At 50.6% G+C, this 26,649-nt stretch overlaps 1 protein-coding gene across 1 annotated transcript in view; it reads right to left on the reverse strand.

Annotated features, from left to right (window-relative positions):
• Window positions 1–6,551: 6,551 nt before the first annotated feature.
• FAM222A (family with sequence similarity 222 member A) overlaps window positions 6,552–26,649 on the reverse strand; it is a 38,523-nt gene continuing 18,425 nt past the window's right edge. Inside the window, exon 2 of the mRNA XM_033169553.1 lies at window positions 6,552–8,186. Within this exon, the coding sequence (XP_033025444.1) occupies window positions 6,886–8,186 (1,301 nt within the window). The 3' untranslated portion in view covers window positions 6,552–6,885. The remainder of the gene's footprint in view (window positions 8,187–26,649) is intronic.

Below are 26,649 nucleotides of genomic sequence, written 5' to 3' on the forward strand. Positions count from 1 at the left end.
GCAGCACCTCCACGTGTCTTTTATTCGCCTCTCTCCCCCTGACATTTTTTTTTTAAAAAGATCTAAGCAAATATTTTTCCTGAAGACAATTTAATTTGAACGTGCCACGAGGCAGCCAGATCTCTTGCGCTGATTTCTCTTCCCCAGCCCCCTCCTTCTCTCCCCCCCCCCCCCGGTAGCATGAGCCTCAGTGAAATTCCCCCCTTTGTGACAATCCTTCTTTGTTCCCTTGATTGGCTGTCATGGTGGTTACAGTGCCATTGAGCGAGCGCTTCCTTCCCAGCTTGCCATAAATATCCAGAGAAACACTGGGAGCCGGAGTTAGAGGGGGGGGGGGAGGCAATAACCCATCTGTCTCCTGCGTCCTCCCTTGTCCCCACCAGAAGGGCTAGCCTGGGTCCCACATCTCCTCCTCACCTGGGGAGCGTTCCCCCACCTGGCCTTCTGCTGGGCCACCTCAACACTCCACGTCTTGCACGGACGGAGCAGAGCACAGACATTCAAAGTAGAGTTGGAAGGAACCTCAAGGGTCATCTAGTCCAACCCCCTGCAAGGCAGGAATCGCAGCGAATAAGAAAGTAAAAGCTGGGAATTGAATGCAGAGATGTGGGGAAGTCATGTGCAAATTCTCCTGTTCCCTACAAGCAAAGGCAGAGCACGCGTGACATCAGCATGTTGCATGGTGTGCGCACATGGCACGCCCATGTCGCCTGGCAGCGCCCCCCCCCCAATTGCGGGGGCAAGCTGGTGCGCTTCCTTCATTGGATGTCCCTTGTGCTTCTCAACTCAGCCACCACAGCAGGAACAAACCTTTCCCTGGCACAACTCTTGGCCTGGCATCCAAGTGCAGCAGTTAAAGGAAAGGGCTGACCTTTCTTCCATGTTTAGGCTGCAAGAGTGGGAATGGAAGGGGTCCTGAGTCCTCCTAGTGTGAGGGAGGAAGCCTTTGCTCCCCCCCCCCACGGGCCGCATGAAAAGCAACTGCTGAAATGAGAGACTTCCCCATTGCACCCCTGCTAGTGAGATCTGCAGGCCCTCCAACAAGGCTGTTATTTCCCCCAAGCTGGCCTTGAAATGTTGTTACTTGGTAAGGGGGAGGAGGAACTGGGTTGCTTGATGCATCTGGGAGGAACAAGGGCAGGAAGAGAATCAGATTTCCCTGCTGAGAGATTGTCCTTGGAGGGGACCTCTTCTAGAGGATAAGAAGTCTGGCCAAATTGCAGCCGTGGGATCCAGGGACATTTCCCACAGTGGAGGCAAGGGTTAATCACGGCAATGGAAACCCTTCCCTTGACCCTGGGATCAGAGGTGGATTTAGCAGAGTTCAGTCCACTGGGCACAGAGCCTCGGGGGTTCTGCAAGGGGTGACACAGCTAGGATGCAGAAGGCAAGAGGCGGTGGAACAGAGACCCTAAGGTCTGCCACTGCTGGGATGGTGAGCATGTGGACTGTACTGAATGAAGGGAAAGCACTCTGCATGCACACAAGAGCAAGTGTCACACCAGGCTTCTGGCATGCATTGTGTTGGGCATTCTACATGCCCAAACCACACAGTGCATAGTTGAGAGGGTAAGACAAATTCACGGAGGGCAAGGCTACCAATGGCAACGAGCCGCGATGGCTCTATATTCCTCTAGCATCAGCCTCCGAATGCCTGTCGTTGGGCATCATGACAAGACTATTGCCTTTCTGTCCTGCTTCTCAACAGAGACCGTTAAGCGAACAAAACCTCTCTGCACTTTACATAAAAAATAAACATAAAAAACAGATATGAGATTTATCAAAATAGAGTTGAAAAATCTGGTTGGCCACTGTGAAAAAGATCATATGGGACTAGATCAGCTTGTCTCAACCTTGGGTCACCTGATGTTCTTGAACTGCAGCTCCCATCATCCCTGGCCAATGGCTATGCTGGCTAAGAATGATGGGAGCTGTAGTCCAACTTCATCTGGCGAAAGTTGAGAAAGGCTGAACTAGACCAACCTTTGGCCTGAACCACTGCTAACTGGTACTTTCAGCACCCATCCTTTGTATAGTTGGGAAGACCCACACGGCTCAGTGGGTACATCTGCTCTGCATGCAGGAGGCCCCAGTCTCGACCCCCTGCAGCATCTCCAGGCAGGGCTTTCTAAAACCAGGTTCCACAGAGCCAGGGTCTGACTTGGTGTAAGGCACCTTCCTGTGTTCCTCCTGCCTTTACCTCTGCCATCTCCAGTGGGGAAGTTGGCAATGGGCAAGGCAGATTATCCTGGTGGGAGACTCATGTCGTCCTGTGTGACTGTTGAAATGGGCACCTCTCTGCTGCTTGATCCCCCCCCTCTCATCAATCGTTCATCTTTTACATTTATAGCCCACCTTCCTTCTGTCATGGAACCCGAAGCAGTTTCCACCCAGGCACTGACCAGACCCAGACACAAGTACACATGATGCTCTTACAGCATCTATGCAGATGCCTGTGAAAAGCTGCCCTGCCAACTCCAACTGCAGCCAAGTGGTGGCCATATGCATGCGCTGTTTACCTGGGCCATGTTCTGACCCTCTTTCCAAGAAGTCTGAAGCCGTGGGTTTCTTCACACAGGAGCCGTTTTCTGCCAGCAGAGGGACACCTTTCTCAGGATTCCTGGCTCATCTGCCTTCCCCTCTCCATGCAGAGCATGAAATTTGAAGACAGGTTGTTATGTGTGCAAGGAAAGACAAATGGAGGCAATTTTGAGGAGCATCCCACAGGCGCAGCCGTTGCCCAGATATAGAATAACCTTCATGTGAGCAGTCAAACAGGCAGCAGCGCCACACCTCTTCCAAGAAAGGGGAGCGCTTGGGAATTGGGAGGCTCGTGTGGGGAGAGGAGAAGACGTCACAAAAATCCCACTCTCCTGGTAACAAGCACATATTTTCATCCATGCCAGGTCTCTCCCCTTCAAGGCCACGGCATAAAAACAAGTAAACAGAAATGAATAGAGCACAGCAGACCCCCTCAAGGATCAGCCACAGAAGCCCTGATTCAACAAAATTACCTCTGGGGCTTTTGTGCATCATTTCAGCCAAAGGCCCATTTTTCAGTTTAAAAGCCCCCCCCCTTTTAGGTGCTGCCACATTCCCATCTGAGGTCTTTATTTGGAAGAGGTGCCATTTTCTTCCTCTCTGGATGAAAAAGCGAGAGGCAGTATGGGAAAGTCTTGCCCTCCAAGCAAGCGTCCTCGCAGCCTCCCAAGCGCAAAAGCCCACATAATGGCACACCATATGCCGCATCAGGGGGAAGACAAGGGCGTGAGTGATAGCAGCCCTGCGCCGAAAACCTCTTTGGCATTTAATACTATTATCTCCAATGCAAGGAGCTCATTGTTTGGGGCAGTAATCTGCCCCCTCGCCCACAGCGGATGGGGTCATGGCAGGGAGAAGGCACTGCTTCAGCTGCCTGGGAACCCCAGAGGACAGACCCTGCAGGGATGCATGAAGGAGCCTGCTGGCCAATCCCCCCCCCCCAAGACAAAAAAAATAACATTCCTCCATCACAGCTTTTCCTGACAGGAGATAAATTCACCTCAGAGAGAAAGTGTCTTGGGGTGTGAGGAGGAAGCTTGTGGTCTTTGTCTTAAGAAAAGGAGCACAAGGGGTTTTTAAGAGGATGGCATAGGTGTGTGTCTTGGTGGTGGTGGTGGGGGGGCATATCCAGACCACCAGCTGGATCTGAAAACCCACTTCAAGAGCCGACATAGAGAGTCCTGCTGTTTGGCAAAAAGCTCCACTTCTTATGCATCATATAAATTATCTATTGACCTTTGCAGTTGCCAAGGAAATGCCCTGGACTCTTAATCCTTTCAGAAGATAAATAAACCCCCCCCCCCCCCCCGGTCCCAAAGTCACCAGAAAAAGGGGTTTGGAGGATCATTTTCTACAGGGAAATAACACCACAAGGGGGGAGAGAAAACTGTATTGTAAGGATTCGCCATTATAAAAATTTCCTTGATGTGGTAAAACATCTATCATTGAAGAACTCGCCATCTATTTTCTGTTTTTTCATCAAAACAATGAAGGGGGGGGAGCACTAGCAGGGGTAGCTCAGCATTCAGTGTTGACACTTTCCTCTAATTTACACATTATTCTGAGGATACAATGCAAGCTTATCTGGTGCAAAACATGAGGGAAATCAGTGTTTTAATTATGGGGTCAGCGCTGAATCAAGCCAGGCACAGCTAAGAGAAGCAAAATCTCACAAAGAAAGAGAAGAGGATTAGCAAAGGTTGAAGCAAATATGGCTTCCAAATTGTGTGGTAATAGTTTGCATGACTAGAGAGAGGGAGCACACGAGGGGAACAGCAAAACTAAAAAATGAGGGGTGACATCTTACGCCATACAAATCTTCAGAATGTCAATAAATCAAGTTATAGAAAAATCCTCCCCCCCCAAAGTTCAACACTTCCTTATAAGGACTCATTTCCAAATAAAATGATACACTGGGGGAAATCTGACACACCAAAAGTTTGACAGGGGATCCATCCTCAGCCCCATTCCTTGGGGAGATCTGGCTCTCCCCTGCGGTCAGTAATGGCAGAAGCTGTCTGCTCCCCATCCGGGGACCCACATGTGTTTTGGTGAGGGTGTGTGGGCTCCCCAATGCTTCCCCAAGCACCAAGTGTGTCTAGGGAGACCCGAGCAGGCCTGTTTCTTCTGCTGAAATGGGTGGGAAACTTCCTATGTGGACGGAGGAACTTCACGTGGTCAAGGGCACTCCCACCATGGTGGGGCCAGGGGGGTCCCCCCCTCCGTGTGACTGGCCCTGCTTCCCCCCCCCCCCCACTGAAGAACAGGAAGGGAGAGCAAAAGCTATACAAGCAAATTCCAGAACCAGACAGCCAGTGAAAGCCCAGGTTTAATTTTCTTTTTGGTGGGGGGTGGGTGGGGGGTAGAGAAAAAAGAAAGACAACATCCAGAGACATCGTTTGCTGTTTTTTTTCCAACTTTTTGTTTTCTCTCATTTTTAAAACAATATAGTGCACAATGCACTTCTCACAGTAGAATATAATGGTCGCTTTTTCATATAAAAAACACATTCTCAGAGATTTGTAAATGCACTTAGTGCTGGAGCAGGTGGTTAAGGACACAGTACCTCTATATTTAGAGCACAACCCCTTTTGTGCCACTCTTATTTTTTCCTTCTTTTAAACAGTGGGGTGGGAGGGGAGGGGGGGAACTCCTCTGTGATTCCCGCAAAGCAGGTCCCTTGAATAAAACTTATGAAAACATAAATTTCATGAGTCGAATGACAAGAGCAGAAGGAATATTTTTGGAGAGTTCTTTTTTTTAAAGGAAATAAAAGTATGCAAATTGTAATATGCTGGAAAGAAAAACTAAACACAACACACTGGATGCATTCAATGGGATTGTTCCTACTCCTCTCAGCTGCAACCTGCCTCTCTAACAGTATACACTGCCAACAACAAAACAGCATGTATTGTTTGAGAACCCATAATACTCCTGCAACTTGATCAGAGCAGGTGGAGGCAAGGAAGAGTTGTGTAATGGACACAACACTGGCTGGGCTGAGGAGAAATCTCTGCTCGCCTCCAATTCTTCTGAAATCATTTCACGAACCCCACTTGTCCCACCGCCCAGCCACGCTTCTGACCTGATTTAGACCCGGGTCCAGCCTAATGCAAAAATCACAAGCCAAGCTGCAGGGGGCATATTTGCATGGCGTCACATGGGCCCTTGTGGGTCCGATTCCGTTAACTTTTTGGGAGACACAAAAATGGAGCAAGTCTTCTACTTGTGACATTTCAGAGGTAAATTAGCTTCTTTTCCACACTCTGCCCTTTCAAATTGTGCATCCGCAGGCAGGTGCAACAGAGGTGGGCTTGAAAGAGACAGAAATAGTCAGAATGAAGTGCCAATGGGGAGGGGGCTGGGGGGGGGGTGAAACAATCCTTCCAATATGGCCTCTCATTCTTTCTAGCACAACTTCCTGGCTGAATAGGCTGGCTTCCCAGACAAAAACAGGCAATGCAATATTGCCGTTAAAAATAATATTAATATTAATAACAATAAAACGTAAGGTTTTAATTTTAAAAAAATCACCTAGGGCTATGCTGACATAGGGCAGAGGGACTCCGTTGTGTAGCAGCCAAACGCAGAAATGTACAGTAGATTCAACTAAAACAAAACAAAAAAAGTCGCTTCAAGTTTTTTTCAAGTGTTTTCTTCTTCCTTCCTTAAATAGGCTTCACACCTTTCCCCAATTATTAGCTTTAAATCGAAACAGTGCAAGTTACAGACTTCAACTAGAAAGTAGGCAAAGCTACACAACTAAGCCACCTGGATTCTTAGGAGCAGACTGGGGAAGGGGCTCGATCCACTCCCGCCCACCCCCTCACCGTGATGCACATGAAGCTCCCCACTTGAACTCAGCACAGGACAGAAACTTCCTTGGGAGAGGGGAAAGGGACCCCCCCACATGCAAATCCATCTGGTCACAGACTTATACTCGCACGCCCCTTCTCTCTCTCTCTCTCTCTCTCTCTCTCACACACACACCCACACCCACACACACACACCCACACCGAAGCCTTCTCTCTTCTCTCCCTGGATTAGCAGCAAAATTGGACAGCACCTCCCTGTTCACATTCTTAAGAAACAGAAACAAAAATTTCTGAGCTATATAGACAAGCAATTTCCTCCATCCCAGGGCAGCCGGTTGCACAACCGAAGCTCTATGATCCCAGCGAGTCTCTGGATGATGCTGCCTGCCTCTGCCTGCGTTCCTCGGGGCCCCTGCTTGCCACGGCCGTCTGGGCCCTGGCGGTGCCGGGGAGGGCAAAGCAGGGGGAAAGGGGGGGTCCGTAGTCGAATGGTTTACCCTCCAGGTTCAGAGCAGAGTGCCGGCGGCTCTTATCTGTAGACGGGCAGGCGGATGTGGGCGTGCTGGTGGTCCAGGAGCCGTGGCACGGAGACCGTCTCGTACCCCTTGCCCAGCATCTGCTCCTTGATGCACGGAGGGTGGATGTCGTTGATGAGATACTCCAGCGACTGCAGGCTGCTGCTGAGGACAGAGGTATTGCAGAGCGTCTTGCTGGGCAAGCTGGGCAGCCCATCCGAGGGCTGGATGCCCAGCTCGCGGTGCCCATTGGCCAGCTCCGGGGGGTTGTAGCAGTCGCTGTTGGGGGTGACCAGGATGCTGTTCCAGGGGGGAGCAAAGTACTGCCCTACCGAGAAGTTCCCGTGCATGCCCACGCAGTTCAATGGGGACGAGCTCACTTTGTCGGCCGTGCCCGTCATGGGGTAGGCACGCAGGATCCCGGCGCACACCTCCGGGGACTTGCTGACGGCGCCCCCGCCCCCGCTGCCCGCACTATACATGCGCAGCTGCTGCTGTTGCGGCTTCTGCTGCTGCCAGAGCAGGTAGTCCATGCCGTCGGGGTAGAGGCTGGCCTTGGCACCAAGGTGCCCACCACCCGGGTGGGAGCCCGCCACCAGCTCGGCCCCCTTACGGCAGTCGGGCAGCACGGCGCCCGCGTACGCCACGGCTGCGCCCACCGTCGCCATGGTGGCAAATCCAGCAGCGCCAGCACCGTGCTTGGCAGGGCTGGGGTTGGCTACCACTACCCCTTGGCACAGCGGCTGGCCGGTCTGCGCCTGGCATTGCTGATTGATCTGGAAGATGATGTTCTGGATGGAGGGCAGGTTGGACTGGGGCAGTGTCAGGCTCCTGCCAGCGTGTGGGATCGTCGATGTGGCTACCGTGACATTGGGGGCCACGGGGGCCTCCATCTGCTTCTGGCTGCTGTGGTAGCCCAGCTGCGCTGCACAGGAGGGGCCTGGGGCTAAAGTGCTCGTCACAGGGTAGGGGGCAACGGCCACGTGGGCAGGGGACATCTTAGTCCGCTTGCCCTCCGTGCTCTTCACCACGCCTTTGCTGGAGGAGGAGGAGGAGGAGGAGGAGGAGGAGGAGGAAGCCTTCACAATGGCCAGCAGTCCCTGGTAGCCGCTGGCATGCACAGGATAGGGGCTGTAGCGCTGCCCCGTCGTGTCATACCCGTTCACTGTCCGGTTAAGGTGCTTGTGCTGTGGGACCCTGATGTTGGCGGGGAAGATCTTGATGGTGAGGGGGCTGTTGGCCACTTTCTGCGCGTAGGCGTCCAGTTCAGCTGGGCTGGGGTATCGCGGGGAATGCAGGGGAGCCATGACTTCACCTAGGACACAAAAAGGCAGGCAGCAGTGTTAAGTGGGCACTCGCCTATTTCACAAATAAATTGCTTTTTTTAAAAAAAACACCTTCAAAATTGGTTTATTCTCTCCGTAAACCAACTATTGCTTGTCCAAAATTAATGCTGCCAAATATTTTCAGATGATACCAATGTCAACATATTGTCAAAAGAATCAGCTCAAATAGTTAATGCATCTCAGCTGGAAACCGCCCAAAATCTTACACTGGATGCTTGGTGTCCCTCACTCTGGAATAATGGAGAAGACTGTGCCTAATTTGTGATTTCAGGAAGGACCGAAACCTCCAGGTACTTTTAAGGTGCTTTGCTCTTTGCTGTATTACATGTACAAAAGGATCCGTCCTTCTGACGAACACTCCAGCCTTCCGCCAGCCCCAGGCGGCCTGGCTAATGGTCCCGGGGGGGGGGGGGGGGTTGGAGGAGATGACCCTCGAGGGTCCCTTCCAATTCCACATTTCTATGAATATCTGGAATGCACCAGGTTCACTCTTCTGAACTGAATCACAGCAACCAAAAGAAACCCCCCCGACCCCGACCCCCCACCCTCCAAGCAGCCTAAATAAACTTGGTGTGGAGAGAGGAAACATCTCCTTAGCCAAGGAGGGTGGAGGGAGGGAATCTCTCTCGGAGATTGGATTTAAACTACATTATACAAGCAATTTCATGGGTGCTTTACGCTACTATGAGAGCTCCACACACACACAAAAGGGGGGGGGGGATTCCATTTACCAGCTATAAATCAGCACTTCTTATAATGAGCACAAAAATGTCACTTTTATGCAATTTTACAGATGAACAAAACTGGCGAAATTAACTGTGGTAACCTACTGTAGTCAGCAAAAGGCAGTGCCAAGAAGAGAAGGGGGGTGGGGGTGGAAGGAGAAATTATATATATTTTGCTCCTCTCAAACTCCCTTCTTGAGCAAGTTTCTGCTATTTCTGGTGCAAAAACTCATTTGTCGTTCCCATTATACTTTCATTTGGAGTTTATCTTGAGTATCCAATGAGCCACCAACTGTGAAAATGATTAAATCTACAAAATCTATCTAATAGATGGAATAAATTAGGTGTCTGAAAAAGCTGCCTCTGAGAGAGGACGGAAAAAAGGGAAGAGCTGCTACCAAGTCATTTAAAAACAACATGCAAAGTCTTTCTAGGGGCTTAGAGCATTTCCCGCTGGCCAAGGGAGGGAGGCAGACCTGAGGGACACACCGGCCTCTTGGCTTGTGTTGCTGCTCTGTGTAGGCACCCTGCTCCCTCCCATGGGCACAGGAACTGCACAACCGCAGCCTGAGGGTTTTAAAAGCAGGTTTGTATTCCATTATCCATGTGTTGAAATCCTTGCTTGGCCTCTTTGTGTGGGGATTAATTGAGGAGGGGAGTGCTATGTAGGCCACCCTGAGCTCCTTGGAGAAAAAGGTGCAATATATATGCAATAAATAACAGTAATTAATAATAATAATGAAAATGAAAAGTTGGTTCCCAAGAATGGAGAGGCATATCTCCAAAGACAGATGTGAGACATGACATGAAAGAGAGAGAGAGAGAGAGAGAGAGAGAGAGAGAGAGAGAGAGAGAATGAAAGAGAAATTTGTCCCTGAAAGTCTATTAAATGGATCTGGTATGGACAGCCAACCCTTGGCCTAATCCTGACAGAACTTCCATTGCACTCCTTTAAAGGAACAGAAATTCTGGAGATAGCGTTGTATTTGTCAGAATATTTCTTTTAGAATTTCACAGAGCATCAGGCTCTGCCCCCACCCAGTAACTTTTCTGTCTTCTTTGGCGGCACAGGAGCAAGCAGAAAGGAACTGTTTTGGAAAAACCTTGCTCTGCTTGAAAACCCTTGACCCTCTCTGGGAGTGGAAATGGCTGGCTGCTCCTTATACCACGGCAGGAAACCAAAAATACCTCTAGCCCCCTCCCCCCCATCTCTCCCAGTGGCGACATTAAAGCCAGCTCAAAGGACTGGGTTTTAATTGACTTAATAGACTCGTTAATAACAATGTATATTTAAGACACCTGTAAAAAGCCCATAACATTAACGTAATGGGGAAATGGCCAGTGAAGCCACCCGCCTTGCTTTTTAAACGACCTGCTGCGGTGGGTTTTAATGGAAGCCTGCGATTAATGGACCAGGGGAGGGGGGGCAGCTGCTCAAGTGAAGCGCACTTGGACAAACACACGTGCGTGCAGGGTGAGGCCACGTCCTGCTGTTGTTCTGAGGATGGCAGATCCGCCCTAGCTCTGTCCTGCTGCCACAGCAAGGAAAACCAGGAGGCCCAAATAGGTGAGGGGGGTGTCCAAATGCTCACCCATTTCCATCCGGAGAGCTAACAATGAGCTAGATCCACGGCTGCATTTGAACCAGGGGTCCCCTCCCCCCCCCAGCCCTTCTGGTTCCATTAACTCCTCCCCAGCGTCCCCTACCCTAAAAAAAGCCCCTGTTCAGAACAGTGGTCTGCACAACTCTAAGCTAAGGATTTGCTGAAAACCCAATGGAAACTAAATCAAGAAAACTGCTGACCTTGATCCAGTGATGGCAACTTTTCTAAGCCTGACAGCCATTTACACCTCCAGTGCCCCCTACCACCCTCTTGCCTCTTAGCACCCCCCCCACCCTCTTTGGGCACCACTGATTTACACAGCCAACTGTCCCAGGATCCTTTGGGAAGTACCGGTATCAGCCTTCTTGGTCTCTCAACAGCTATGAGTTGTGGTAACGAAGGATGAAGCCTTCTGCTTCTGAGGCAGCTTACCTCAGAAAGACCAGGTGCTGGGGATATTAAAGCAGGGGAAAGGTGCTGCCTTCATGCTCTGGCTGGCAACATCTCAGAAGCATGGACTTATAAAGTGGCTGTTTCAAATGCCATGCCTCCTAGATGGCTTGCACCAGCATCTCCTCAGCCCCAGCCAGCAGGGCTGTGTTGACAGGAGACAAAAATATCTGTAAAGCACCAGGGAGGGGGGAAGCTGCTCTACAGCATGACATAAATTCCTGGTATCCCTGGAAAAGGATGGCAGCTCAGTGCTCTGCACATCTGTCTTCCATCCCCTACATATCAAAGCCCCCGGCATGAAACCCTGGGGACCCATCTCTGGCCCTGGACCCAGGATTAACTGACCTGGCCAATAAAAGTGACTGAAACCGGAGAGGGCCTTCTTGGTGGTGGCTGCTCCCTGACTTTGGAACTCCCTCCTTGGAGAGGTTTAACTGGCTCCCTCCTTGTGGAATAAGCCTTTCTTATTCCAACAGACTTTCGGGATTAGGCTGTTTTTAAGGAAAGGGCTGGTGCTGCAATGTTTCTATTGTAATGATTTGTATTGTCTTAATAGTATATAGTTTTAATTCTATTCCTGTGTGGTTTTTTCCAGCTGTTTTGATTTTATCTGTAAGTCACCTTGAGTCTGTTGCGAACAAGGCAGGATATAAATAAATAACAATAAATAAGATAACAATAATACCCCACCCTTGTTCACAAGAAGCTGCCAGGTCTGCAATGCAATGCACAGAAGCCTCCGTGGGGGGATTGAGAGGAGGTGGAATATCGCCTTCTCTGAGCATGCAACTCAGGAAAGGAGGATTTTAAGAGAGGCTACAAAATGAGGCCCTCTTGGCGTTGTAGGGTTTCTGTTCCTATACTTTGTAAGTACAGTGGTACCTCTGGTTAAGTACTTAATTCGTTCCGGAGGTCCGTTCTTAACCTGAAACTGTTCTTAACCTGAAGCACCACTTTAGCTAATGGGGCCTCCCACTGCTGCTGCGCCGCCAGAGCAAGATTTCTGTTCTTATCCTGAAGCAAAGTTCTTAACCTGAAGCGTTATTTCTGGGTTAGCGGAGTATGTAACCTGAAGTGTATGTAACCCAAGGTACCACTGTAAAAAGAAGGTGTTGCACAGGCCCCCCAACCACACCCACCTCTATGGGGCATCTGTGACTCCGATTTCCAAAGTTATGGTTATTTTCACCATTGTTTATTACACCTGTAATTTAGGACACAGGCCCAGCAGACTCCAGAAGAGCCCCAGACTGTCAACTGTGGTGCCAACTTAATACGAGTAGCCAATTCAAGGTGCTATGGTGCCTTTGCTTGATTTAATGTTCTGTTTATGATTTTAATTATTGCATTTATTAAATTTCCACACCATCCTTCGTCCGTAGATCTCAGAGCAATTCACAACATAAAATTATCTATCAATCTCCTTTATTGGCATTGAAAAATTGCACTGTATGAATGGATCAGAACACAACAGAGTTAACAAAACATAGTAGGAGATACTTTAGGATAAAACTGTCCAGACATAAAGTTACAAAATAAAAAACACAAAATACGTAATATAAATAAGAAAAACAACTCAATAACCCCCGCTCCCACAACACACTTAAAAGGGCATCGGGTGTCAATCAGATCAACCAAAGGCCTGGTTAAAAAGAAACGTTTTTGCATTGCACCTCAAGGTGTACAATGAAGGCACCAGGTGAACTTCCCTGAGGAGAGCATTCCACAGACAGGGAACCACTGCAGAGAAGGCCCCGTTCTCATGTTGCCACCCTCTGGAACTCTTGAGGAGGCGGCACGTGAAGAAGGGCCTCAGAAGGTGATCTCAGGTCGGTTATATGGAGAGAGACGGCCCTTGAGGTCTTGCGGTCCTGAGCCGCTTAAGGCTTTATAGGTCAAAACCAGCACTTTGAACTGGGCATGGAAACTAATTGGTAGCCAGTGCAGTTGGAACAGGATCGGTGTAATATGCTCAATCCGGCTTGCTCCAGTGAGCAACCTGGCCACTGAATTCTGCACCAGGTGAAGTTTCTGAACCGTCCTCAGGGGCAGGCCTACTTACAACACACTGCAGTAATCTAACCCTGAGGTTACCAGAGCATAGACAACAGTAGTTAGGCTATCCCTGTCCAGATAGGGGCGTAGCTGGGCCACCAGCCGAAGCTGATGGAAGGCACTCCAGGCCACTGAGGCCACCTGAGCCGCAAGGATCCAGAAGGACCCCCAAGCTACAAACCTGCTCCTTCAGAGGAAGTGTAACCCCATCAAGAGCAAGCGATCTCCCACCCATCTGGTCTAGGGAATCCCCCACTAACAGTGCCTCTGTCTTATCTGAACTGAGCTTCACTTTGTTGGCTCTCATTCAGTCCATTACCGAGGCAAGACACTGGTCCAGCACTTCCACTGCCTCACCTGCAGATGTAAAGGAGAAATAGAGTTGAGTGTCATCAGCATACTGCTGACAACCTACTCCAAACCTCCGGATAACCCCACCCAGCAGTTTCATGTGGATGTTAAACAATGTGGGGGATAGGATTGAGCCCTGCGGAACCCCTCATTGAAGGTTCCACGGGGCTGAAAAGCATTCCCCAAGTAGCAGCCTCTGGGAACAACCATCCAGGCAAAGCAGTGCCAGCCACCCCTAGTTCGGAGAGTCGCTCCAGAAGGACGCCATGGTCGATTGTACTGAGAGCCGCTTGGAGGTCAAAGAGAATTAACAGGGACACATTTCCACTGTCTTTCTCCCGGCAAATGTCATCATGCAGGGCAAACCAATGTCCCTTTGCGGAATCTATTTTATTATGACGTCTGCACAAGTGTCCTGAACCTTCTGTTCATTTTATTCCAACTTCAATAATGTGCTCCACACAGTCCTTGTCCTCTGCTTCTTTGTTATTGTTTGTTGCCGTTTTGAAAAAATCAAGAAACATATTATAAGAAGAAGAAAAAAACACCCAATACAACACAACAGAACAACTGAGGGTCTGACTCAGACCCAGCAACTTCCGCTGTCTCCTGGCAGCTCTTGGCTGTCTGTGTACAACACCTGCACTCAGAGAGCTGCACTGGGCTACTATTAACATGTGAAACCCTTAACAACTGGGGATCAGTTTACCTGCAAGATTGCCTTACCCCGAATATGCCCACTTTGTTACACTTTGATCTGAGGTGCCACATGACGCGCGTTCCGAATTTGTTAGAAATCAATCTTCCAGTGTGGCAGGAGCTCCCTGCCTTCGCTGTGCCTGATAAATAACATCCTTGTTTAGGTAAACCCACCCAGACATGTAGAATGTTGGTGTATGTTTTAATCTATTTTTAGTTTATTGCTGATTCTATCTTTCAAATCTTTTGTTTTTACTGCTAGTTTTCTTGTTTTATTCTCTTTGGAAATGGCTTTAAGTTTTTTTTTAACAATCAAGCGGTGCATTAATCTTCCGAAATAGATAAATAAATAAGAGCACCAGGTTCTGGGAGGCAATAGCAAGGAATGTTTGATGACCTTACGACTTGCTTGTGAGCAGAGGCCCCTCTCAAAAGAGCGGAGGCAGACCTCTTTCTTGGGAGGAGGGGGTCTTCTGTTATTAACCGTGATAAGTGAACACGTTGCCCATATTCCTCATTATCAGTCTGGCCTTATGCTCAAGACAAATAGTTGGAGAAGATGACCCTTGGGGTCCCTTCCAACTCCACAGGTCTGTGATTATATGTGGGAGAGCTACTTGCAGCACCTGGACAGCTGCAGGGCTGGCACCAAGGGTTGGCATTGCCAGGCATCTGCTGCAGAGGCGCTGAGCCTTTAGCTCAAGGCCCCCCTCCAAAGCCTGGAGCCCACCCCCTGCACCTTGGCCTGGCCCAGCCTTTGGGAACAGAGCCAGTTATCCTCAGAGCCTCTGGAGGCCTCCAAAGGCAAGACATGTCTTGGTCTCTTCACCCTGACCGCTCTCTGCAAGGATTACGGCCGCATCACATGCCAGCAAGACAAGTTTAGCCCAGGAAAGCTGCCACTTGATCCTTGGCTGCCAATATCTCGTCAATAGTCTACCCCAGGGAGGACCAACTCCCAATAGACTGCGATCTACTCACAGTATAAAAAACTGGCAGCGATCTAACCATTGTCGTTTGATGGATCAAAGTTGTTGAGATTTTTTTTTTAGGAAGCAAATGAATGAATGGAACTGAATATATGAATGAATGAAACTGAATCAGCATTGCGATATAGACAGAACATAATCAAAAGTAGATTATATAAAACACACAGTTGAGGGTCCTGAATCCACAGTCAATTAGTGGACCTTAATCTGAAGCAAAAGTTGCTGAGCTTTTTTTGGAAAGGCAAAGTCGTTCAACTTTTCTTAGGAAGCCAGAGTGGTTGAGCTTTTTTAATTCTTTATTTTGGGGGGAAGGAGATCCCTGAGGGACCAGAGATCTACCAGTAGATCGCGATCTACCTGTTGGACGTACCTGGTCTACCCCAAAGGCCCAGCTAAGCCTATCACTTAAGGAGGAAAACAGCCAGTCTGTCTGTCTGTCTAGGCTGGGCAGGCTCTGTGGCTACAGACACAACGCAGGCTGATGGGGAAAGGAGGCCCTCCCAGAGGAGCCGCACAGAGGCAGGCCACTTTGTCCCCCCAAAGAAATACTTGTTGCTCAGGGTGCTCTATGTACACGGTTCTCCTCCCCATTTTATCTGCACAACAACCCTCAGAGGTAGCTCAGGCTGAGAGAGGCCCAGTGGGCTTCATGGCTGAGGGCGGATTTGAACCCTGGTCTTTCCCAGGACGAAGATGCTGATCTGATCGCAGAGATCACGGCTGGCCAATTCCACCTCCCTCTCATCCTCCAAAGCCACCTTTTCCTTGAAGTCCTTGGGCACTCACAGGGGTGCCAACTTGTATAAAATATTTTTTTTGGGGGGGGGGGTGTTCAGGTAAGCCCTAACCCACATAATCACTCATATGACATGGCACACACAAACCATTTGAATGGCAATGCCTATTAACTGGGGGGGCTGGCCCCCTCAATTTTTGGGGGGAGGGCGAAGTGACCTCAGTCCCTAGGAGTTAGCTCCTATGGGCACATGCCAAAGTCCTCATGGTGGGAGCATGGTCAGATTGGTTGGGGCTGACATCTGGGGAGGCGCCTGGTTGGAGAAGGTTGCCATCTTGCATGCCTTATTTGCAAATAATCTTCAGCATGCGCCACTGAGCTGAACTCAAACCCTCCTTCTAACCTCATCTCCTCCCATCTCTCGACTGCTTTTCCATTGTTAAAATCCAAACACAGTAACCTCCTTAAGGTCTTCTTGTCACAACGCACATTAAGGGTGCAAAGATAATTGCAAGCAACAATTAAGAGTTCAGCAGGCGCTGCCCACAGGCATCCAGGCAAACCTTCCCAACCCCTAAAAGGACAAGAACTGTGTTCTCTTCAGATAAAGCAAGTGGAGATTCTCAGGCAATTGCATTCTGCACTTCTCCAACACGTACCCGGTGCTTGTTTGGATTCTTGGCGGCCTTGGCTACTAGCCACAATGGCAGCAACGCCTGTGAAGATCAGTTGCTGGAAACTGCAGGAGGGGGCAGGGCTCTTGTGCTCGGGTCCTGTTTGCAGGCTTCCCTCAGGCACCTGTGAGAACAGGATGCTGGAGTTGGTGGGCCACTGGCCTGATCCAGCACAAGAACATCAGAAGAGCACCTGCTGGATGAGGCCAGCGGCCCATCCTGTTCTTGGCCGACCAGAAGCCTTCATGGGAAACCTGCAAGCAGGACCCGATCACAAGAGCAACACTCTCCCCTCCCGTGGCTTCCAGCAACTGCCTCGGACCCTGGAAGCAAACCAGGCTAATAGCCTTCCAGAGCCCTCTCCTCCTCCATGATTTTTGCCTAATCCTCTTCAAAGCCAACCAAGTTGGTGGCCATCCCCACTTCCTGTGGGAGGGAGTTCCATAGTCTAATGATGTGAAGAAGTTGTTATGCCTCAGTATCCCTGCTCGGTTGGGCAGAGCAAACAACATGAAAGAGACATTGCCTAGAGCCCCAGGAATTGACATCTTCCAGAGGAGCCAAGCTCTCTGCATGATTTCTGCCAAGAGCTCACCCTGCAGGAATGCCCTGCCACACTGTGGACTACGGTACCCAAGGGCAGTGCTCGGATGGGGGTCTGCCCTGTGCTCTGGCTGCTTCCAGGACCAGGGCTAGAGGAGGACAAGGTCAGCTGCCACCCCAACCACCCTCCGGACGACACATCTGCATTCCCCTCCATGCTAGCGCGGCTGTCCTTGGAGGAGGAAGCATGGCAAATCCTCAATTAACATGACACTAATTAACTGGTGACACTTGCAGAATCCCTAATGAAAATGGCTCCCAGTGAGAGGGCTGGCGGGAAAGGTTCCCGTCTGGAGGAAGCAGGAGGTGGGAGCAGCAGGGCGAGTGCTCACAAGGTCAAGCTCCGTGGTGCCCTGCAGGATCCAGCTGTGCTGTTCCAGTGCTTCTGAGCCCCACAGCCAGAGGAGGGCAGGAAGACCTCCCCAGGACGGAGGAGGAGAAATCAGCTGCGGCCATTGCGACCTGCCCATTGCAGGGGCAGGAACTGCACAAACTGCTCTCCTGCTCAGTGTCACAAGGCCGGACACCAGTTGCTCCGCATGGGCGATGCCCTGAGCAACGGATGTGCCTGGCCTCCCCAAACAAGCGGCTTGGGCTCATTTGCTCTGTAAGCATCATTCACTGGGGTGCATTAGCGGCTCCCTGTTTGTGGCCCAGATTGTGAAGATTATTCTGTGTGTGTTTCAGATCAGACTAGATGGTCTCCCTCTCTCTCCTCCCTCTTCCAGCTCTTAGGAGTCTGTGAACGATGCAAACTCTTCTGTGCACTTATTCCCTCATTTCAAATCTGTGTTGACTTCAATGGGATTTCAAGCTGGGGTCGCGAGTTGCCCAGGCAAAAAGCTATTAACATTCTACTCCCAGGCTATCCAAATCCTGGGCCAAGAAGAGCTGAACTCTATGACCCTGAATAAATTATGTCTTTAATTCCTCTTATTTTGCATAATTTATTCCATAGTTCTTTACTGATTTGCATAATTTAGCTTGCTTTTCCCTACCCTTCAGGAGGGAGGGATACAGTACTGAGAAGGGCACTGAAGGTCTGCCCCTCTGACCGTCAGAGATCATTGGCTTGCTCCCGAGGGGCCACCAAAGCTCTCCCCGCACATGTACAAGGGGCTCTCCACCTGCTCATGAATCCTTAAACCAAAGGCACAGATTCCCAGGAAGCTCCTATCCTGCACCCAATGCAGCAACTGATGCCCTTTTGTGCATGGGCTGCAGTGCCCACCTGCCCTGGCACAAGCCAGACTGGGTGCCAGCCTTCTGTCACTGCGAGTCAAGCACAGGAAATGCACCAAGCAGCCCCTGGAAGATCACTCCCAGATCAAGGGGGTGGGGGTGGGGGGGGTCAGGGAGAGAGGCTGTGTCACTGCCTGAATACCAGTTGGGCTCACTGTGACAAGCTGCAAATTCCATGTGTTGTCACATCTCAGGGTGACGCAGCGAACCCCCACTGGGAAAATGATAGAGCTACCAATTTCCGAGAGGGTTCCTGGCGCACTCCTGCACTCCACTGGCAAGCGCCTCTCCCTCCCTGCAGTAATTACTGCTTTCTAACGGGCCGTAATTACTCTCCCCAATCACCCCGTCACCCGTCATGCAAAGGCAGCCTCGCCTTGACACGCAGCCGCGGTTGCCAGCACCAACGGCCTGCCCTCTCCCTCACCCCTTCTCCCCTTGCAAGCGGAGCTGTCAGCGGCTGCGACAGCAAAACCCTTCTCCGGCCCAAGCACCAGGTGCTCCTCCGGTGGAGGCTGCTGCCATCTGCCCCGGCTGAGCGTTGACTAAAGCCAAGGCCACCTCCGCACAGCTCAGCTAGGGCAAGGTGCATCCGGGCAGAGGGGCTTCAGAAATGCCACGGCAGGGGATTGGGCTAGATGACCCTTGGGGTCCCTTCCAACCCTACAATCTTATGGCCTGGAAAACTCTGTACCCTGGGGGGAAGAAATCTGGATTGGGCAGGCAGGGCAGGGCTGAGCCCACTTCTGTCTTGCCAGATCCCAAAATCTACTGATCACAGACCAGTGAGAAAGGAAGAAAAGGCTGCCTCTGAGAACAATTTTGAACAGAGCAACGGGTTTGCAACACTGGAACTGAACCGAGCTCGGAGCCCTTTCATACAAAAACCTGCACCTGGTTTGCCTTCTTCGTTTCAGCAGCCAAATTTAGGCCGAAAAGTCATTTTGCTGGTGCCATTTGTTAAACAGTCACTGAACTTCTCTTCTGAAGCCACCCAAGGCTGTTTACTGGGCACCCGCTGCGTTTCCAGTGCAGGGCTCTTAATCTGAGTTCAAACAACTTTGTCCAACATGCATGCGAATCCTGTTCTTTCTTTTTTTAAATAAAACTCTGGTGCTGGACAGGTTCACCAGCCAAGTTGTGAAGACCTTTGTTGAAAACCTTCTGTGGGGCTGAGGGTTTTGGCTGTGTGCTCCTACCTGAGTGTGTGCATAATGGGAGCCACACACACCCCTTTCTTGCAGCCCTTCTTTCAGGGAACTCAGCCTCTTCTCTCCCTTGAGCCACCCAGCAGCATCACACTCCTCCCAGCCTGGAAGTACAAGGGATCGAGAGATCTCTTGGATGTTTGGGGAGAGGCGAAGGTGCTTTTGGGCATCATGTGCTTATGATGGCAACAAGCAAGCCTGGGGCAGAGTCAGCCCTGGCCTGTGATGAATCTGACACCAATGAAGCCCTGCTGATGTGAGGAGCCGTGGGGGAGCACTGTGAAATGGCCCCCAAGCCACATACAACTTCACTGTGAACACACCCAACGTGTGGCTGCAGATTTATTCAGCAAGACATTTATATTCCGTCTTTTCTTCCAAGGAGCTCAAGGTGGCATCCGTGGTTCTTTTCCTTCCTTGTTTTATCCTCAAAACAATCCTGTGAGGTAGGTTAATTGGAGAGGCAGTGACTGGCCCAAGGAGGCTCAGGGAGTTTCATGGCCAAGTGGGGGGTTGAACCCTGGTCTCCCTGGCCCAGGTCCAGCACCCTTAACTGCTACACCACACGGGTCCTACGTTTTGTAGAGTTGGAATTGGAGGGTCAGAAGCGACCCAAAGGGTTGTCTAGACCAACCCCCTGCAATGCTACGTGAGCCCCACAAAGGAATCCTTCCTGTTGTCTGTCCTGAGCCCATGGCCAATCAGTTTCGCTGGGTGGCTCTGAATTCTAACATTCTGCAGGTGCGCAAAACTTCTCTCACTACCCACTGGCACTGGTTTGCAAGCCAGTGGTGGTGTGATTGTCAGACTAGGGCCTGGGTTCAAATCCCCACTCAGCTCTGAAGCTCACTGGGCGAACTTGGCCAGTCACTATCTCTCTCAGCCTAACCTACCTCACAGGGTTGTTGTGGGGATTAAATAGGAGGAAGAGAACCATGCACGCCACCTTGAGCTCCTCGGAGATAAAGGTGGGGTAGAAATGCAACAAATGAATGAATCTATGGGTAAAGGAAATTGGGTTTAGAGGCCTGCAGCTCTTGTGGACTACAACTCTCATCAGCCGCAAGAGATGTAGTGCCAAAGAGCAGGAGGGAGCCATTGTTGGGGAAAGCTGTTCTTTTGTTTCTCCAGAAGAGGTTAAAGCCTCAAAGTGCTTTGACCCTTCCTTGCAGAAAAGCCAATGGCACACCCTTGTGGCCTCTGCCCCAGCCTCCCATGATGCTCGCCTCTCACGGCACGGCTGGCTGCTGGCTCCCTGGCCTGATCTTGCTTTTTATTTGGCACAGAAGACACTGCCCAGGACAACAAACCCCAAGCCAGCAGTCCTCCCTCCCGTCTCCCAACCCCACAACCTGTTCCCTTTCCCCCATCTTTGCATTCAATAACAGCTGAATAATTGAATCATCTCAGCAGCTGAAGATTTGCTTTGAATTTTATTAGAATTTTAAATTGTTTTGTTTCTTCAGTATTTTATTACTGTAAATGGAAAACCTATCGCCTGCAGTAATAATCCGATGGCTTTTTATATTACTCTGCGCGTCTATACTGGAGGGAGAAGGCAGGAGAAGCCATTTAGGATGGCAGCAGAGGCTTATGAGATTATGCCTGCAGCAAGGCGAGTGTTTTGCTCCCTGCAAATTGGCCAACAGGCTGGCTTGGAGGCAGATTTAGGCCCAGATCTGGGAATATTGCAATGGGAAATAAATCTTAGCACATGATTGGGGGGTGAAGGAAGTTCTGGGGGTGGGGAGAGCTGATGGATGCAAAGCCTAATTTGGTACATCTAGTCTGAACTACACACGGCATGGGCAGTGAGTTTATTTGATGTCACCGACTGCCACCACCATTCGACACCCCGGGCTGTATGAAGGGTGGCAAAGTCAAGGTTAAATGAGGGAGAAGGCCAAGCCCCATGCACACACCCAAAGCGCACCAAGGCCAACAAGTGGTAACTCTAGGAAATGGAGACCCAGCAATGGGAGAGGCCTGTGGCTGTCATGGCCCCCTCATCTGGCTGGCTCTCCGTAGAGGCCAAATGCTGGTCTGTACGCTAGATCCCTCTTTGGATCCAGCCAAGCAACTCTACATTCTTTGGAATGGAGGGGCAAAATATGAAAAGCAATGCCCCTACCCCACAAAATCTGGAACACTCTCACATTGTACAGCACAAGTAGCAACACAGCAGCAACAGGGAGAACATGAGAAGAGTCTGGTGGATCTGGCCCAGCACCCTGTTCTCACAATGGTCACAATGGTTTCTTCTGTGGGAAACCAGCAAGCAAGACCTGGGCACAAGAGTCGTCTCCTCCACTATGGGTTCCGGCAACCGGCATTCAAAAGCATTGCTGCACCCTCAGTACTCCTGTGTTAAGGACTGTGGCCCAACAAGTGAAGTCGGCCATGGATTGCACAAACAACTTGCAATGTTTCCTGGACAGGTTGACCAGCATATGCACTGTCACAGAACAGAGTTGCATGGAAGACCTGATGCCCACAGCAGCATCCTTCCCCTGGGATGAATGCTCAGGCGCCACAGAGGGAGGCTTGGGAGCTCCCTTGAAAAGACTCAGCCCAGGAGGTTGGCAGCAATAACAAGGGATGAGCTAACAAGGACTCACTACTTTCCAGGAACATTTTCAGCAATGTCGAAAAGAATTCTCCCAACCAAAAAACGTTTCAGCGATTGCTTTGGAAGTGATTCAGAAAGTGTCGCCAAGTTGACTACATCTGTCCTCAGTGACGTGGACAAATACGGCCACCTATTTATCGTTATGACTGACTGGTGGGCTTCACCCACGTGAAGGAGAAAAGGAGCCCCATCCAGGGAAAAAGCAGCTGCTGCTGTGGGAACTAATGACATTGAGTGGAATTGAGGGGAAACAAAATTCTTGCAGGGAAAGCATCTATCAGGAGCGACCATTTACGCAGAGAAAGCGCTAGGCCCAAAACAGAAAGAGGAGCATATTTGGGCTATGTAATAAAAGGTTAACACTACACAGACCGGCAGCCAAGACGCACATTACTTGGAATCTAGATGCAAAATGCAGAGGCTCCCAGCACCCACCTCCAAAACCCTCCATCTCTGCGCCTCCCCCCAGAGCCCATTCTGCAAGCTCTGCTTCAATGAGGGGCAGCCAGGAAACCATCGCCAACAGCAGTGAACATGCCGTGACATCACAGGAGTCAGGGCTAATGAGGACGGCTCCCAGGAGACGCACCAATTTCAGCCCATTGTATATATCAGATTAACCGGCACAGGGCTGGGGGGAAGGCATCCCGCAGGGGGCTCAACAGAAGCATTCTTACTGTCAGGAGAGGTGGGGGAAGCCCCTAATTGGGAAGCTGGCTAGGCCTGCCCAGACTCACAACAGTTACCAATTAAAGCAGACTACGCTGTGAAACCAGTTCCGGTTAAATTCAGGCACACAATGGCCTCCGCCAAGGCCCAGCTGCCACGGCGCCTAATTAACCCTGGTTTTTAACCGTACACTTTTTTAAAAAATGTGCCAAAAATCAGTTACAAAGTGGAGAACAAGGCAGGGTTAATCACGGAGCCCCTTCGATTGCAGAGGCCCTTGCGGAGGGGGAGGGAAGGGGTCTGTCCCCCCACTGCTCAGCTGTCAGCCTGTCTTGCGATTTGGCTCCCAAGGAGCTCAAGCTACAGCGAAGGAGCAAGGGCTCATCTGGATGCTGACAGCTAAGAGCTACGAGCTGCGAGGCTCAAGGCAGAGATGGCAGATAGAGGGAGGTGGCAATCGCCCGTCCGCCCTCCCGCTCGCAGGACCAAAGAAGGGCTGCTTCTTCACTCTCTCTCGCACAACTTCCCAAACCTCCTGAGAACACACAAAGTTGCAAGGAAGCCCTGCCCCATGGCTCCATCTCAGCCCAGCCTCACACTGACAACCTTGCTTTGACACCAATTAAAACTCTGGGAGAATCTGCATGCTCAATGACCAGAGCAATTGGGTTACTGCCAGAGTAAACAGAGAAGCATCTTGCCTGTTGGGGCTCAGGGGGTGAAAGGAAGTAGGGGGCTTGTTCTCATGAGCTATCTGCGACTAGATGATGCCGAGGTAACTCCAAGAGAGGAGCTCCCTTCATTCTATGGGCACCAGTTTCTGTTCCTCGGCTGCTCCTCACACACCTGGCTGCTGAGTTTGCAGAGGGAAAGGAGCTGCCTTTGTGATTATCTGTTCAATCTGTTCCCTGTCCTTCCTTGGTTGGGGTCTCAGGGCAGCTTACAAAACGACAGTTAATAAATTCCAAAAAGTCACCATCTTCTTCTTTTTCCTAATTGTTGTTATATTAAATTTGTATGCCACCTTTATCCAAAGATCCCAGGGCAGTTCACAACAGAAAAACACAAAATGAGAACAGATAAAACATAGTTCCAGTTACAGGTGGGTAGCCGTGTTGGTCTGCCATAGTCAAAACAAAATCGAAAATTCTTTCTAGTAGCACCTTAGAGACCATCTGAGTTTGTTCCTGGTATGAGCTTTCGTGTGCATGCACACATAATAAAACAAAACCGAAACCACACCAACAACTCCCCCACCCACAAAAACATTTTAAAAAACCATAGAATGTTAATCAGTTGAATGCCTAAAATAATGCATATGTAGGCACCAGGGATGCGGGTGGCGCTGTGGGTTAAACCACAGAGCCTCTTGGGCTTGCCGATCAGAAGGTCAGCGGTTCGAATCCCCGTGATGGGGTGAGCTCCCGTTGCTTGGTCCCAGCTCCTGCCCACCTAGCAGTTCGAAAGCACGTCAAAGTGCAAGTAGATAAATAGGTACCACTCCGGTGTGAAGGTAAGCGGCGTTTCCGTGCGCTGCTCTGGTTCGCCAGAAACGGCACCGCAACCCCAGAGTCGGACATGACTGGACCTAATGGTCAGAGGACACTTTACTTTACTTTAGGGAAGGCAACAGGCAAACTTCCCTGGGAAGAGCATTCCACCAATGGGAACCACTGCAGAAAAAGCCCGTTCTCATGTTGCCACCCTCCGGACCTTTCATGGAGGTGGCACACGAAGAAGGGCCTCAGATGATGGTTGCAGAGCCCGGGTTGGTTTCTATGGGGAGAGACGGCCCTTGAGGTCTTGCGGTCCTGAGCTGCTTAAGGCTTTATAGGTCAAAACCAGCACTTTGAATTGGGCCCGGAAACTAATTGGTAGCCAGTGCAGTTGGAACAGGATCGGTGTAATATGCTCAAACCGTCTTGCTCCGGTGAGCAACCTGGCCACTGAATTCTGCACCAGCTGAAGTTTCCGAACCGTCTTCAGAGGCAGCCCTACTTACAACACACTGCAGTAATCTAACCTTGAGGTTACCAGAGCATAGACAACAGTAGTTAGGCTGTCCCTGTCCAGATAGGGGCGTAGCTGGGCCACCAGCCGAAGCTGATGGAAGGCACTCCAGGCCACTGAGGCCACCTGAGCCGCAAGGATCCAGGAGGACCCCCAAGCTATGAACCTGCTCCTTCAGAGGAAGTGTAACCCCATCAAGAGCAAGCGATCTCCCACCCATCTGGTCTAGGGAACCCCCCACTAACAGTGCCTCTGTCTTATCTGAACTGAGCTTCACTTTGTTGGCTCTCATTCAGTCCATTACCGAGGCAAGACACTGGTCCAGCACTTCCACTGCCTCACCTGCAGATGTAAAGGAGAAATAAAAATAAAAATTCTTCTATGGCAGACCAACACAGCTACCTACCTGTCACCTGCAGATGTAAAGGAGAAATAGAGTTGAATGTCATCAGCATACTGCTGACAATGTACTCCAAAACTCAGCAGTTTAATGTAGATGTCAAACAGCATGGGGGATAAAATCAAACTCTGATCTTTGATTGATGTTTTAAAATAATAATCCATCCAACACCTTCACGGAGGCCGAAAACAGCAGTGATGCCTCTGACGCAGAAGGCCTGCGTGCGGAGAAGTGTCTTACGGCCTCACACAGAACAAGGGGAAGCACAAGGCACCCTGTTGCTTTAGAGCACTGTTGAGACCCCTTTAAAGAATCCCGGGAAGTGGCTCAGGGGTTGAGAGCTTTTGGGAGGAGGCATCCTGTTCCTCTCACAGATCTGCAATTCCCAGAGTTCCGTATGCAGAGGGATTGACGGCCAAACCTCTCCAGGGTGTGGAGCTGGGCATGGAAGTCTGGGAGAGGGCAGACAGAGGCCCAAGGGGCTGCATCCAGTTCCTGTTGTGGGCGGTCAGCTTTAGCCCTCAGGTTGGCCAGCTGCTGACCTCTAACCCATACAAGCTGCATAGCCCCTGTAATCGCAAAGGTGTATTTGCAGCGTAAAACCCAGCAGGCCAGAGTGCACAGGAGATCCCCCCCCCCACTCTGGTGGAGCAAAATGCTCCCTCCACATTTCCCTCATGACTTTGTGCATTGCTCGTCTGAAAGAGAACAAAGGTCTTGGTGCCAAATGCCAGGGGGAGGGGGAGAGAGCAGAGGTTCTACGGTAATTAAGTCAACTGGAGCTGGTCAGGCCACTGGGCCTTTGGGTGAGGCTGCCTGCTGAAATACAATCAATGCTCCCCGCATTCTCCCCCCAGGCTGGAAATATTACAAATTAAGGCAAACAGAGCTTCAAGGTCCAATCTCTCAGCATGGGAAGCTGCCTCAGCAGAGGAGAGGTTTTTCATTTGGGGAGAGGAAGAGAATGTGTATAGCCAGAATGGTGATGGCAAAGGGTGGTGCCAGATGGGCACTGAAGCAGCAGGAGAGGGAGGGCATCCGTGCCACGACACCAGTGTCAAGAACAAACCGGCTGGCTCTCCCCACTGCCCCACCCCAGAAGGCAGCAGCACGGCAGGCCTGGTGACTATTCTTGCTGGTCTGCAGCAAAGGAGATGCCAAGTGCACCGCCAGCTGACTGCGTTGCCAGGATCCTTCCATCAGGGTCTCATCACTGCTCACTTCTGAAAGCAGCAGCAGCTACAGCAACAAAGACAAAAACACATCTTGCCTTGGTGAAATAGGAAAGTGGTCAGGATGCAGGCTGAGGAATCATTTGCAAGGGCAGCATATGCTGAAGTTATGGGGGGGGGGGCTGAAGGTCCATCTTAACCACTGAGCTCTAA

The sequence above is a fragment of the Lacerta agilis genome, chromosome 14 (genome assembly GCF_009819535.1).
Source record: "Lacerta agilis isolate rLacAgi1 chromosome 14, rLacAgi1.pri, whole genome shotgun sequence".
NCBI classification, from domain to species: Eukaryota; Metazoa; Chordata; class Lepidosauria; order Squamata; family Lacertidae; genus Lacerta; species Lacerta agilis.